Genomic DNA, 13,546 nt, shown 5'->3' on the forward strand with positions numbered 1-13,546 from the left:
TAATTGGTCCTTAATTGAGGTTGGTTTTTTAATGAATCATTATCGTATCAACAATTAGACCAGTTTATTTATGATCAATGTTTTGTAAAATAAGTAATAATTACATTAACTTGGTTGGGTTCGAGTCAAAAACTTTAAGCGATTTGAAATTACCCACGAATCGTGATGTTTTATGTTTATTTTTCTATAAACATCGAACAAATAAACTATTCATTCGCGAAAGTGCTAGATTTGTTCTGTGTGAGGTTATCAAAGTGTGGAATAAGTTCACATTACCAGGAAACAATTCACATCGTTTAATTGGAAAAATTGAAAAACTACATAAAAACTGGCAAAAAAACTCAAGTACATAAAGCTCGCAAAAAATCTCCTGCACAACAATTGGCCGAAAAAACTTTCATCAATTCTCTCGACAAACTGTTCGATATTGCACCGCAGAATGTTTTGACAACATTAAGCTCACCACAAAAAAAGTTTTGATTGCTAGTCGGGAAATTTGCAAACGTAGTCAATTGATAAAAATTTCAGCCAATATTGAAGATGTACAAAATACATCGACCTTTTGTGTGGAAGACAATTCAAATTTTATTTCGATGGAAAGTGCTGGGACAAATGTAAATACTAATGAAGTTGATGAAGCAGGTAAAATCGAATGGTTACTCGTTGCTTTTATTTTTAATAATCCATTTTAAAGAATTCTTCTCACAGCAATAACTTTACAATTAATTTTTAATTTATTATTCTGTGAATGATTTTTACACAGTAAAAAAATTTTCGTCTAATTTAACACAAATATTTGTTTTACTGACTGTTTTTATACAAACTAATATTAATTCAACATTCTAGTGTGTTAAATCAACACATGAGAATGTGAAATTCTACACTCTAGAGTGTAATATTCTACACAAAAATTTTTATACTTTACGCAATGACAAAAAATTTTTTACTGAGTAAATGTACTGTGAATAGTCTATACTAACGTCATAATTTTTATATTATTCACTTACTTGATAGGTAATTCGCTCACACTTTACTAAAGCTTTATAAAATACTGTACATTACTGAAAATATACGAGAAATTACAGTAGAAACCAAATATGTGAGTTTTCGGCTATTTAAGATAAAAGTAATATTCTATCTTCATTTACAGGAGACGATAAAGTTGTTAAAATTTTTAAATGAGTGTGAGTTTAATGTTTATGAAGTTCTCGCAATTCAAAAGATCTTTTTTATGAGCTAATAACATTCAATTTTTTTCTTTTTTTTTTTAATGATTATTTTTCTATAATTTCTATTTATAGTCTCTTTGTTACCTCTTTCATAACATTCTACCACTTCTACTATATCAATTCAATCAAATCATTCTACTACATCTGATTTTTTCGATGAGCTACCTGTTGAACCAAAACTAAAAAAATTAAAACTTATGACACCAGAAGTAGTTTCGGCAATGGATAGAGCGAATGTGAGTAGTAGACAAGCCACGCATCTTTTTTGCGCATTTGCATCAGCTTTAGGAATCAATTTAAATGATGTTTCTGTAAGCCACCGTACGATCCATCGAAATCGGATCGAGATAAGAAAAAAGATTGCTGAAGATTTGAAAACTGATCTACGAGTTGCTCAATGCGTTGTCATCCACTGGGATGGAAAGTTGCTGCCTGATATTACTGGCCGGGATAAAGTCGAAAGACTTCCAATAATCTTATCGGGTGTCAATACTCAGCAATTATTGGGAGTATCAAATCTTGACCGTGGGACTGGTTTAAACCATGCAATCGCCATCAAGGAAACCATAAATGAGTGGAATACTTCAGATCGGATTAAAGCTATGTGCTTTGACACATGTGCGACAAATACAGGTTAATGAATTAGTGAACAACATTCACCTGTTCCCGAAAAAATATGTGGATCATTTCACCAAGCGATGTCATTATTTATAAAGAGTTTTTAGAATTGGTGTTGATATTTTTAGACGGTTCTCCGAAAAATGGAATAAGCATTAAAGCTCCAGGGACCAACCACCATGCTAGATAAATGTCAAATCTCTGTACGCTTTGAAACTGTCTATGTTTCGAAAACAGTTTCAAATGAATTCCACTGAGGTAAATGGACTAAGATATGTCTGCTTATTCCTCGTCGAATTTTATGTCATTTCATGGTTTTAAGCACCTTCTGCGATAAAGTCACCTAATTGAGATTTGAATATGGTTAAAAATTTATATCAATACCGTTCTGTTCATAAAAAAATTGCTGACGCAGCAAGCTCGACATTATTAAGATATTTATGGTACTTATCCGAAGAGTTAGTTGGTTTAGCGTTATTTGATAACCGTGTACTCTTACAAATTAAAAGGCAAACCGTAGCTGCAATGAAAGTGCGAAACAGTAATGCTGCGAACTCGAAAAAGTTTATTGCCAAAGATATAAGCTTGTTATTATCGAAAAACCTCTGTGATTTTGCTAGCAAGCAATCATTGCTTTTATTTCAACAGTATGAATTACCGCATCAATTCATGGACAAGGATCCAGATCTCTGAGCATTTTATCAAAATTATTTACACTGTAAATCAGTGTTGTCTGACTTACAAGTGATTATTGATCTCGCTGAACGAGGCCTAGCATTAATTCAGGAGAACAACAACTGTTTGACCAGGAGTAAAGAACAAAGGCAATATTTATTGCAAGTTGTTGAAGAGCATATGAAAAAATTTCTTAACGTTACTAAGAGTTACTACATTACTGAGTTACAAACCAAATACGTTTAAATGTCTGGAAATATAATAGATATTGTTTTGATATAGAAAACTTGTACTTTATGCCGGCATTATCCGATTTATTAGTGTGAATCTAAATATAGTTTTATAAATAACAATTATTTACTTGTAGTAAATAACTTTAATAAGGGCTCAATTTTTCAAAAATACCTTTTCTTATTCTTATGCATTCTGTTGAAACTAGTTGCTCCTCGAATTTGTTTTTTATACTGTGTATTTAATCCTTAACCATTTATCCGAAAATTCAGTTGATCCTGCAGACTATCCCTAAAACTTTCTGCTGTAAATTATGATTAAAAGCCTTCAAAAATTTTATTATTGGAACATTAAAACGCTTTTCTAACTTAATATAGAATTTAGCATGTTTTTCAGTTCGAAAAATAGAAGATCGTTTGAAACAAAAAAGGATTACAAAGTACTAGAAAGAATTTGATGTTTGATTATATCGAATACTTGTTAATCATTCAATTTTCTTATTTTTAATAATATATCTTGTGGGAATAGAATGTGTCAAATCATTTTCAATATGTTTACTTAATCACGGTTGTCTTGAGGGTTGGTTAAATAACCTCAATAGAACAAAAATGAAATAAATAACAATAATATTTGTTGACTTATTAAGCAAGTTATAATGTAAGAAATTAATCCGAGCTATCTTTTTAGAGAATTAAATATACTTTGAATATTTAATTGAAATTTGTTATTTATCGTCAATAATTTAGAAAATATAGATGAAAAATTATGAAAATATGATTTATCAGGCTTGTTACTCTGATCTATTGCGGAGACAACGAATCTTTTTTATACAATTTTGTAGCAAATTTGATGTACTAAAAAATAAGAACCAAGTTTTTTGTATTTTTATCGATGGTTCACTTGAACAAAGCTAAACATTAGAAAACTAGGATTTTCTTGGTCTGTAACTTTGAAAATATTGATGATACAAAAAATTTATCCAAATATTTTTTGTAGTGCGTCAAATGAACTACAAAATTGTGATTCGACTTTTTGTTCTATTTTGGATAGTTTAGCTAAAAATTACGAAAAACACGAAATTTGGGGAAAATTGATACTGTAAAGCTTTATAAAAAGTCAGGCTTCGATGGTAGCAATATGACCCAATAAAATTTTTTGTTCAAAATTTAATCTCAAATGAGGTCTAATAGTTTATTTTATGAAAAAATGAAATCTTCAGACGTTGCGGCAGTAAAAATGAAAAAAAAAAAAATTTTCCCGTGTTATTTAAATGGGAAAAACTTCAGAATCGATGGAGGACCTCTTAAAATTAAAATTAAGAACTCTTTTGGGCAGGCCTTTTGTTTCGACATCTTCTACGATATTTTGAGCGGAAAGTGAAAAAAAAAAATATCCGATTTTTTCGGCACCCCCTAATATATATATTAGGGTGTGCCAAAATGTAAGTTCTGTGGAGAACCTTTTAAAATTGGAATTTTAAGTTCCACTTTTAACAGCAGCTGTGTTTGGGCATTTCCTGAAATATTTCAAGTTGAGAGAATTCATTCGATTATTTATAGGATTGTTAACAGCAGATTTAATTAGGCATTTCCGGCCAAATTTTGAATTTTCACCGAAAATACCTAAACTAAGCTTCTGTTAAAAAATTTTATGAAAATCAAATACATTTTCTCACACCAAAATATTTCAGAAAATGCCCAAACGCAGCCCTTGTTAAAAGCGGAACTAAAAATTCCAATTTTAAAAGGTTCTCCACGGGAGTTACATTTTGGCACACCCTAATATATATGTTAATGATTTATAAATTTAATAAAAAATTTTGTTCATTACGAATCGATCATGTATACAATTTTTATTACTTGTAGTTATTACAAACTCTACTCTTTAAGTAAGTCTAGTAGGTACTCCCCAGGAAAAAATGATCAGATCTGATCAGATATGATCAGGCATGAGTCTTCAGGTCTGATCAGATATGAAAAATGACCGGGTCTGACCAGAACATGCTTGTGAACATGAACAGATCTGATCAGACCTGAACAGGCCTGGCCAGATCTGATCAGACCCGGTCATTTTTCATATCTGATCAGACCTGAAGACTCATGCCTGTTCATATCTGATCATTTTTCCCCGGGATGCTCGTGCCCGACATTTCTCCTGTAAATATTGTTATATCCGGCGTTGCCTCATATAACAAACAGGGTCTCTCCCCTTCGATGAAAAGTACAACGCTTGCACTTTATTACAACGAAAAGTACAACGCTTGCACTTTATTAGTTTCGGCAATCACTCGGACAACACCTCGATGAAGAAATGAGCACACTGTCCACGTTCTGTCAAATTGCAATTTTAGACCAATAACAAAATTCAACTCCCTTCCGAAAATCACGATCCGGGTGTATAAAAACCACCAAACACCACGGATCAAATGTTCACTCTTTTATTAAAGAATACGAAGGAAGGTATCTTCGTAGAACCCGTGTGGGTCCTTATACCGCGTTACGTATAAGGCAGTATACAGCACTCGGTCGCGTATACAAAATCTAAATTCATCTCAACCTTTAATCTCATCTTCTACGAACCACGACAGTGTGCTTTTCGAGCAGAATCGAGGGCCCCGTGGCCGTAGTGATATCAAAATTATAACCTTTCGTCCTATTATCTGTTAACGGCGGATCTTAGTGTCTGTCAGAGTCGTTACTCTGTTTACGAACTCAATTTTAATAAACATTCTATCTGTCAAAACATAGAAATAAGTGATAGTTCATAAGTGAATTAGTGTACATTGAGTGCGTCTCGCCCATAGGGCGAATAATTGAATAAATCATAAAGACCAGAACTTCTTGTTTCACTTTATTCTAAATTAAGATCCTGAACCTCTTCGAGTACACTGATCTACATCACGAGAGAAAGAGGAGAATCCAACCCAGGATCAACCGATCGACCAATTCAATTCGAATCAACTGGAAAAATCATAAAGGACAACTGTGAGTTCAGTATTTGATATCGACTTCCCTTTCAATTCGCCGTTGGAATTCCTGGTTACCGGGAGGCGTTCGAAATCCACAACAAAAATAAAACTCTTGTAGCTTGCCTACAAGAGAAAATCTATCTAAAAACGTGTCCGAGCCTCCTCAAGGCCCACACTACCAATAATTATTTAATTATAATTAATTCGGACATAACAATATTATAAAATATGATAATTAAATTGTCATAAAAATTATAAAACAGTGTTTATGAAATTTTTAGTAATAACATTGTTTTATTATCGTATAATATTATTTATCAACATATCGTAATATATGGTAACATACATGAAGTTTTTTTAATATATATATATTTTTCTGAACACAAATAGAAATTTTGATATATTTATTTAGCATTTTGATATATTACTTCTTCTATTCTTACTTCTTATCAAATAATGCTGATTAAGTATTGCTTACCTTTGAATTCTTACACCTTAACTCTTTTAAATTAATAATTAGAAAATATGAATAAAAATAAGATATTTAAATAGTAATATCACTTTCTTATTGTACTTTTTTTTATATCATTATTTTTTTTTATAAAATCATTTTTATTTTTACTGCTAATCTTCGGATTGTTCTTTAAACTTGAATCTAAATATTTAAAAAAATATTAAAAAAAAAGAGTTCACTGAATTTTGTCCAAGATTGAAAATGATATAAGATGATTAATCTTTATAATTTTAAATCATTAATGATTTTTAAGTGTTTTAAATTAAATAAAGTATTAAATATAATCTAAACTAATTATACGTCGAAGGAAAGTATTTATAAAACTAATTATAATTAAAAATTATACTTAAAAATGACAGTAGAATCTTGTTTTGGCCAGTTTTTTGTGGCTGCATAGCGAATAGCAAAATCTGCAAATCAAAAAATTAACATATGTACGCACAGAGAAAAGATCCTTTAAAATCTACAGATAATCTATAAATTTGACAGTTCTATAAAATTTACAGAAGTCTTTTTCTTCTTTGCGTGCATGCAGAAAATCTAATTAATAGATAAGAATCACTCACCAAGAATAACATCTTTGCCCCGCTTATTAAGCGGTCTAATTGCAAAATCTGATTTTGTGTCTTTACCACGAGGAGCCTGTCCCGTTAAGGTGCACTTTATAAGAGACTCATGGGTAAAAACCCCTTCTATCAATCTCCTTGCTATATGTGTTGCTTTCTTAGAAGCTCCTGTTGCTGAATCATAAATTACATTTCTACAATAAACACTGTTGCCGATGTTCGTCATCTATAAAATTGAAAAACTAATTATCAATTTATTCTTTTAAAGTAAGTTTGAAAAATGTTGAAAGAGCGGAAAAGCGGGGATCAGGTTTAGGTCTGGATATCTCAATTAAAACGCGTAAATAATTATCAAAATTAACACTATAAATTTATTTACACTAAATACAAGTTATATTTAATATGTTAAATAGCGGATTGTTTAAATAAAAGCGGATTTATAATACACAGCGTGGTTAGCACAAGCGATACCGGTTGACACGTGGGTGAACACTCTGCCGGCACTGTAAAAGCGGTGAAATAAATGCACAAATAACACAATTTATCTGTAACAAATTAGAGCGAATTATTAGCGGTTAATTTAAGCAATTTAAATTATAAAAATAGCGAAATGAGGTTAATTAACAATAAGCGAAAGTAAAGCGGAATTAATGGCGACTCGTTGCAACGAAAGCGTGGAAACGAAAGATAATAATAATAATGCGTCTTCTTCCTCATCGACTTGGGGAAGAAGGCTGATTGCGCATTTCAGCGGAGCGATCAGCCAATCACACCACCGAGACATGGCGTGATCAGTCAAGCTAAGCATTCATAGGCGGTTAGTTTTTGCGAGAACTAGCGGTCGACAGGTGCGGCTCGTGAAATTGGGAGTCCCCCAGGGGCGAGTTAATCGCTACTGGGCCTTGTTCACCGAACATTCTCCCCCGGGTTGGCGGCTGCGTCGACAAGATCATCTTCTTCATGCGTTAGCGGCAGGACACAGAGCTTTGTAATTGGACGTATCAGCTCTGTGTTAACTGTCTTAACAGTTACCACGCGGATTTGTCCATCTTCACCTGGATGGACAGCAATTACTTTGGCTAATGGCCACTTGGTTGGCGGGAGATCCTCAGTGGTGATCAGTACTACTGAACCCACCTTGATCTGGTTGCGTCGATGATGCCACTTTGAAAAGGCCTGGTAGCGGTGGATGCAGTCCTGGTAGTAGCATTTCCAGAAATGTTGAACCATTTGCTGGACTTGTTCCCAGTGCGAGAGCCGAGCAGGTTGTAAATCTGTCAGCGATGGATCTGGGATAGCGGTCAGTGACTGTCCGATTAACAAGTGACCTGGAGTCAGTACAGCCAGGTCAGCAGGATCTTCATTCAGCGGTGTGAGCGGTCTGGAATTCAATATGGCTTTAATTTGAGCCAGTAGCGTTGAATATTGCTCAAGCGTCAACAGCGAGTCTCCGATTGTTCTTCGAAGGTGAAATTTGATAGATTTCACAGCGGCTTCCCATTTTCCTCCAAAATGTGGAGCTCCAGGCGGATTGAATTTCCAGTTCGTGCCATCTTGAGCGATCAAGGTTGATAATTCTCGTAATGTGCGGGATCCTGCAGCGAATAGTCGTTTCAGCTCTTTATCTGCTCCTACAAAATTGGTTCCACAGTCTGAATATAGCGTGTGGCAGATACCTCGGCGCTTAGTGAAGCGGCGATGAAAGCGGCAGCGGTGTAGTCAGTTACTAGCTCTAAATGTACAGCTGAACTGAACATGCATACAAAGACTGCAATCCAGCCTTTGTATGTTTTTGCTCCACGTCCTTGAAACGTTTTCAGCGTGATAGGTCCAGCGTAGTCGAGTCCTGTATGCAAGAATGCTCGAGTTGGCTGTACTCGTGCGGCGGGTAGTTGACCCATCAACTGTTGAGCGCGTTCTCCACGATGTCTCGTGCAGATAACGCAGCGTAAAATAAATGATCTGACTGGGACACGGCCTCCAATGATCCAGACACTCTTGCGTAAGTCAGCGAGCATAAGCTGAGTACCTCCGTGAAGCATTTTGCGGTGCGAATCATCAATCAAAATTGATGTAAGCGGTGATTGTCGCGGTAGAATCACTGGATGCCTCTCTTCTGGGTCCAGCAATGCGTTTTTCAAGCGGCCACCGACTCTCAGGACCCCCTGATGGTCAATGAACGGAGTCAGCTTAGTGATGCTGTTATTTTTAGGCAGACCATCACCATCTTGTAGCGTGTGAATCTCTCTAGCGAAGTATTGTCCTTGAGTGAACTTTATCAAGGTCAATTTAGCGCGCTCCAGGTCTGATGGAGTAAGCGGGTAGGCCAGTGAAGATTGTGGAACTCTTTTGAAGCGGTCGATGGTACGATGCCAGATGCTGAGTTTCCGTAGCAATGGAAACAGCTGCGTGTAATGTGACAGTAATTGTTGGAGCAGGCAATTTTCTGCTTTCCAAGTTACTAGTGTCAGACCTTGGCGTTCTTCTCGATGCGTTGCGTTGTGGGTTGGAGGCTCCAGAGTGGGCCAAGAGGATTCTGGTTCATGAAGCCAAGTTGGTCCATGCCACCAGAGAGCGTGTTGTTTCAGTTTTAGCGTAGGTATACCTCTTGAAGCGCAGTCATGGGTTCTGTTTTCCTGCAATAAATTTCCAGGAGACATCTCGAAGCGTTTCTTGGATTTTTCCCACTCTATTGCGGACGAATGTCTTCCAGCGGATTGCTGGACTTTTAATCCATGCAAGAGTCACGGCGGAGTCAGTCCAGAGATTGATCCTGACATTTTCAAGCGACTGAACTTCTTTGACATGAAGTATCAGTTGTGTGAGCAACCATGTGGCAGATAATTCCAAGCGTGGGATTGTCATGGTCTTCAGCGGTGCTACTTGGCGTTTTTGAACACAAAAGTGAGACCTTTTTGTTCCCATCAGCGTCAGTGACTCTCGAATAAACAGCGGCAGCCATAGCGTTTTGCGAAGCGTCTGAGAACCCGTGCAATTCCATAGTTGCTCCAGGTGCTATATTATTCCAGCGTGGAATGCGGATGGATTCGATGTTTCGAAGATCCTCGCGGTATCCAGTCCATTTGTGAATGAGTGATGGTGACAATTGTTCATCCCATGACACTCTATCTAGCCACAGATCTTGCATAAAGATCTTGGCTTTGACGACTATTGGTGCGAGAAGTCCTAGCGGGTCATACAGTTTAGCGATTTCAGACAAAATAGCTCTTTTTGTCTTAGGCGTCTCTGGCGGTAGCGTGTACTTGAACTGGAGAGCGTCAGTGCGTGAATTCCAGTACATGACCAGGACTTTACTGGTGCATCACTGATTTCTTTAAGCGGTGTATCCAGCTGCTTTTCTGGAGCGACTTCAGCGAGTAACCGTGGGCTATTGCTAGCCCATTTGGCAAGCGGGAAGCAGCCTGCTGCACACAGAGCTTTTGTTTGTACTGCAGCCTTGATAGCGTCTTCTTCGTTGTCTGCTCCACCGTAGATGTCATCTACGTAGCGTGTTTTCAACATTGGAGCAACAGCTAGCGGAAAGCGGTGTCCTTCATCCTTTACTAGTTGGATAAGCACACGTACAGCGTCAAAAGGTGCACTAGTGGTTCCGTATGTGACTGTCTTGAGACAGTAAGCGTCTATTAAGTCATTCTCATCTATCCAGAGAATGCACTGAAGCAGCCAATCAAACGGGTCGACCTCAATCTGTCTGAAAATCTTGGTGATGTCAGTAGCGAATAGAATCCTGCTGCAACGGATTTTCAACATCACATCAAAAATGTCAATTTGCGTTTTGGGTCCTGCGTGGAGAATGTCGTTCAATGAAATTCCTGTAGATGTTGCACAGGAACCATTGAACACTGTGCGGAGCTTCGTAGTGGCACTAACAAGCTTCAATACCCCATGGTGAGGCAAGAAGTAAGCGTTTGCAGGCAATTCGTTGACTGGTACTCGTACCATGTGTCCTAGTTGAATGTATTCTGCCATGAATGCACGATACATGTCAGAATATTCTCTTTCTCGCGACAAGCGAGTTATTAATCTGCGGAGTGACCCCATAGCTGCGTTGATAGAGTCGCCAAGTTGACTCTCAAGGGCCTTAAGCGGTAATCTCACTACGTAGCGTCCATCAGGCTGTCGATAATACGTTTGACGAAAGTGAATTTCACATTCGTCTTCTTCAGCGGTGTTGATCGGTGAATTACCTGATGGAACCTCTTCCTGTTCCCAAAACTTAGCGATAGCGTCTTGTAATTCTGTATCTACTGACGCATGTAGTGCTGCGTGTGATGTTGAAGCGTGTTTAGCGGTGACAGCTCCATAGACAATCCAACCAAGCGTGGTGGATTGTGCAATAGGAGCATTGCGAGGTCCTCGTTGAATCTCTGCGTTCATGATCTGTGCGGCTGGTGATGCACCTAGAATAATATCTACAGGGCGTGGCTGTAGATACTGCGGGTCAGCGAGCTTGAGATTCTCAAGATGCGGCCATTTCGGATCAGTGATCACGAACGATGGAAGATCTACCGTCAGTGTTGGTAGAATATGCATGCTGACATGCATTGATGCGGTCGTACACAGCGAACGAAGCTCAATTGTGCTCACACCTAGTGAGCTTCCTGCGGAGACATTGCCAATGCCCTTGAGCATGACCATGTCACGCTGTAGCGGTTGTCCAAGCTTCTTGAAGAGCGACTGTCTCATAAATAAGAGCTCTGAACCTTGATCAATCAACACTCTGGCGGTGATTGGATTACCATGATGTGGGTGGACCTAGACTAAAGCGGTAGCTAGCAATACTTGAGCGGAAAGCGGATCTAAAATAACCAACAGTTAATGTTGAATTATAAGCGGTCTAATGGAACGGTTAGTTACCTTGTGCGGTGTCTGCAAGTGTCTGTGATGCAGATTTAGGCGGTGTATCTCAATGGATGGAAGTATGATGACGTTGACTGCACTTCCTGCATCCTTGAGCGGTCTTACAATCAGCGACGCGATGCGGGCCCAAGCAATTGTAACACAGGCGGTATTTTTCGACAATGTCGATTCGTTCCTCCAAAGTAGCGGCCTTAAAGATTGGACAGAACAACATGTAATGTTCCTCAGGGCACAGCGGGCAATTTCTTCTGGGCTTTTCTTTGTATTGAATAGCGGTGTGAGAGGATGTTGTCTTCTGATGTTTATTACTGCGTGAGCCTCCGGATTTATGACCTTTAGATTGCTTCTTGGGTTCCGAAGCGGGTTCCAAGTTCTCCCAAGCCCTGACTTTGGACTTGAGAAACTCGTGGAGCTGAACGTAAGTCGGCATGTTATCAGTAAGACCCAGGCTGGTCTCCCAATCTTCTCTAACGGCGGGCGGCAAGCGGCGTAGCGTCAGGTGTATGATTATCAGGTCCCAGTGATCTACTGGAACTCCTTGGGCCTTGATGGAATCCAGAGCCTTTTGGTTGGATAGTAACAAGGAATCCAATTTAGCGGCTGATCTAGCGGGAACAGACTCACCAACCAGCAGGTCTTCAAGATGTGATGATACAACGCGGCGAGGATTGGAATAGCAGCTTTTCAAAAGGTTCCATGCGGGCTCAAATGACTCATCAGTGGATGACATGTTACCAATAAGCTGGTGTGCTTCATCTTTGGTGAATGTCTTCAAATAATGCATCCTCTGGCTGTTTTTCAGAAGTGCATTGTCAATAACAATATCGGAGAAGAGCTGACTAAATGATCCCCAGCGCTTAAAGTCTCCAGAGAAGCTCTGGAGCATAATTTTTGGGAGTCCAGTACCCGATGAGCCTCCCATGAAGGCGGTGCTATGCATAGCCAGGTTTTGTTGTGTTTGTGCGGCTTCTCTGGCATCAATCTCCTGCTGAATGACGTCTTTGTGGGTGGCTATGCGGGTCTCCAAGATTGCATAGGTGGCGTGAGCGTTAGTATAATGATTCCCGATGTGGTACTCGTGTTCAAGTACTTCCGGGTACGTCTCAAAGATCAGCGAGTTCAAATTAGTAATGTCCAGCCAAATCTTGGAGCTTTGTGTTGCCACTGACTCAATAGCGGTGATCGTAAGCGAGTTAAGCTCCTCATTAGTTAAGCGATCCACCATGGCGTACAAAGCATCCAGTTACTGCTTTTGCATAGCAATAGCAGTTTCAAACTGCATTGCGGTGTTTAATGTAGGACCGAGATCGAGTTTTCAGTCAATTAAAGCGGAAAGTTCAGCGTACCGGTGTACGAATGACTACCAGGAGCAGCACCCGATGTGCTCTGCGATGCTCCTGACACTCGACCTTTCCTAGCGGTATTACACTTCACTTAACACAGCACAATTTTTAGCGGTATGATTAATTAAATTAATTGAGATAGAGCCAGCCTGATCCGGCTCGAGGGACCAATGAAAAATGTTGAAAGAGCGGAAAAGCGGGGATCAGGTTTAGGTCTGGATATCTCAATTAAAACGCGTAAATAATTATCAAAATTAACACTATAAATTTATTTACACTAAATACAAGTTATATTTAATATGTTAAATAGCGGATTGTTTAAATAAAAGCGGATTTATAATACACAGCGTGGTTAGCACAAGCGATACCGGTTGACACGTGGGTGAACACTCTGCCGGCACTGTAAAAGCGGTGAAATAAATGCACAAATAACACAATTTATCTGTAACAAATTAGAGCGAATTATTAGCGGTTAATTTAAGCAATTTAAATTATAAAAATAGCGAAATGAGGTTAATTAA

The 13,546-nt window shown here is 38.1% G+C and overlaps 3 protein-coding genes across 3 annotated transcripts; all 3 read right to left on the reverse strand.

Annotated features, from left to right (window-relative positions):
• Window positions 1-6,495: 6,495 nt before the first annotated feature.
• On the reverse strand, window positions 6,496-7,045 carry LOC123265223. Its single transcript, XM_044728880.1, has 2 exons — window positions 6,802-7,045; window positions 6,496-6,645 (listed from the first exon to the last, which is right to left on the reverse strand). The coding sequence occupies exons 1-2, from the start codon at window positions 7,025-7,027 to the stop codon at window positions 6,569-6,571; spliced, it is 303 nt and encodes a 100-aa protein (XP_044584815.1). The 5' UTR covers window positions 7,028-7,045; the 3' UTR covers window positions 6,496-6,568.
• A 662-nt stretch (window positions 7,046-7,707) lies between these two features.
• Window positions 7,708-9,461, reverse strand: LOC123266000. The gene is made up of 2 exons (XM_044730027.1): window positions 8,552-9,461; window positions 7,708-8,432 (listed from the first exon to the last, which is right to left on the reverse strand). The coding sequence occupies exons 1-2, from the start codon at window positions 9,459-9,461 to the stop codon at window positions 7,708-7,710; spliced, it is 1,635 nt and encodes a 544-aa protein (XP_044585962.1).
• Window positions 9,462-11,728: 2,267 nt separating this feature from the next.
• Window positions 11,729-12,907, reverse strand: LOC123266001. The gene has a single exon (XM_044730028.1). It carries the CDS (start codon window positions 12,905-12,907, stop codon window positions 11,729-11,731), a length of 1,179 nt encoding a protein of 392 aa, XP_044585963.1.
• Window positions 12,908-13,546: the final 639 nt, after the last annotated feature.

Source organism: Cotesia glomerata, linkage group LG5 (genome assembly GCF_020080835.1).
Source record: "Cotesia glomerata isolate CgM1 linkage group LG5, MPM_Cglom_v2.3, whole genome shotgun sequence".
NCBI lineage: Eukaryota > Metazoa > Arthropoda > Insecta > Hymenoptera > Braconidae > Cotesia > Cotesia glomerata.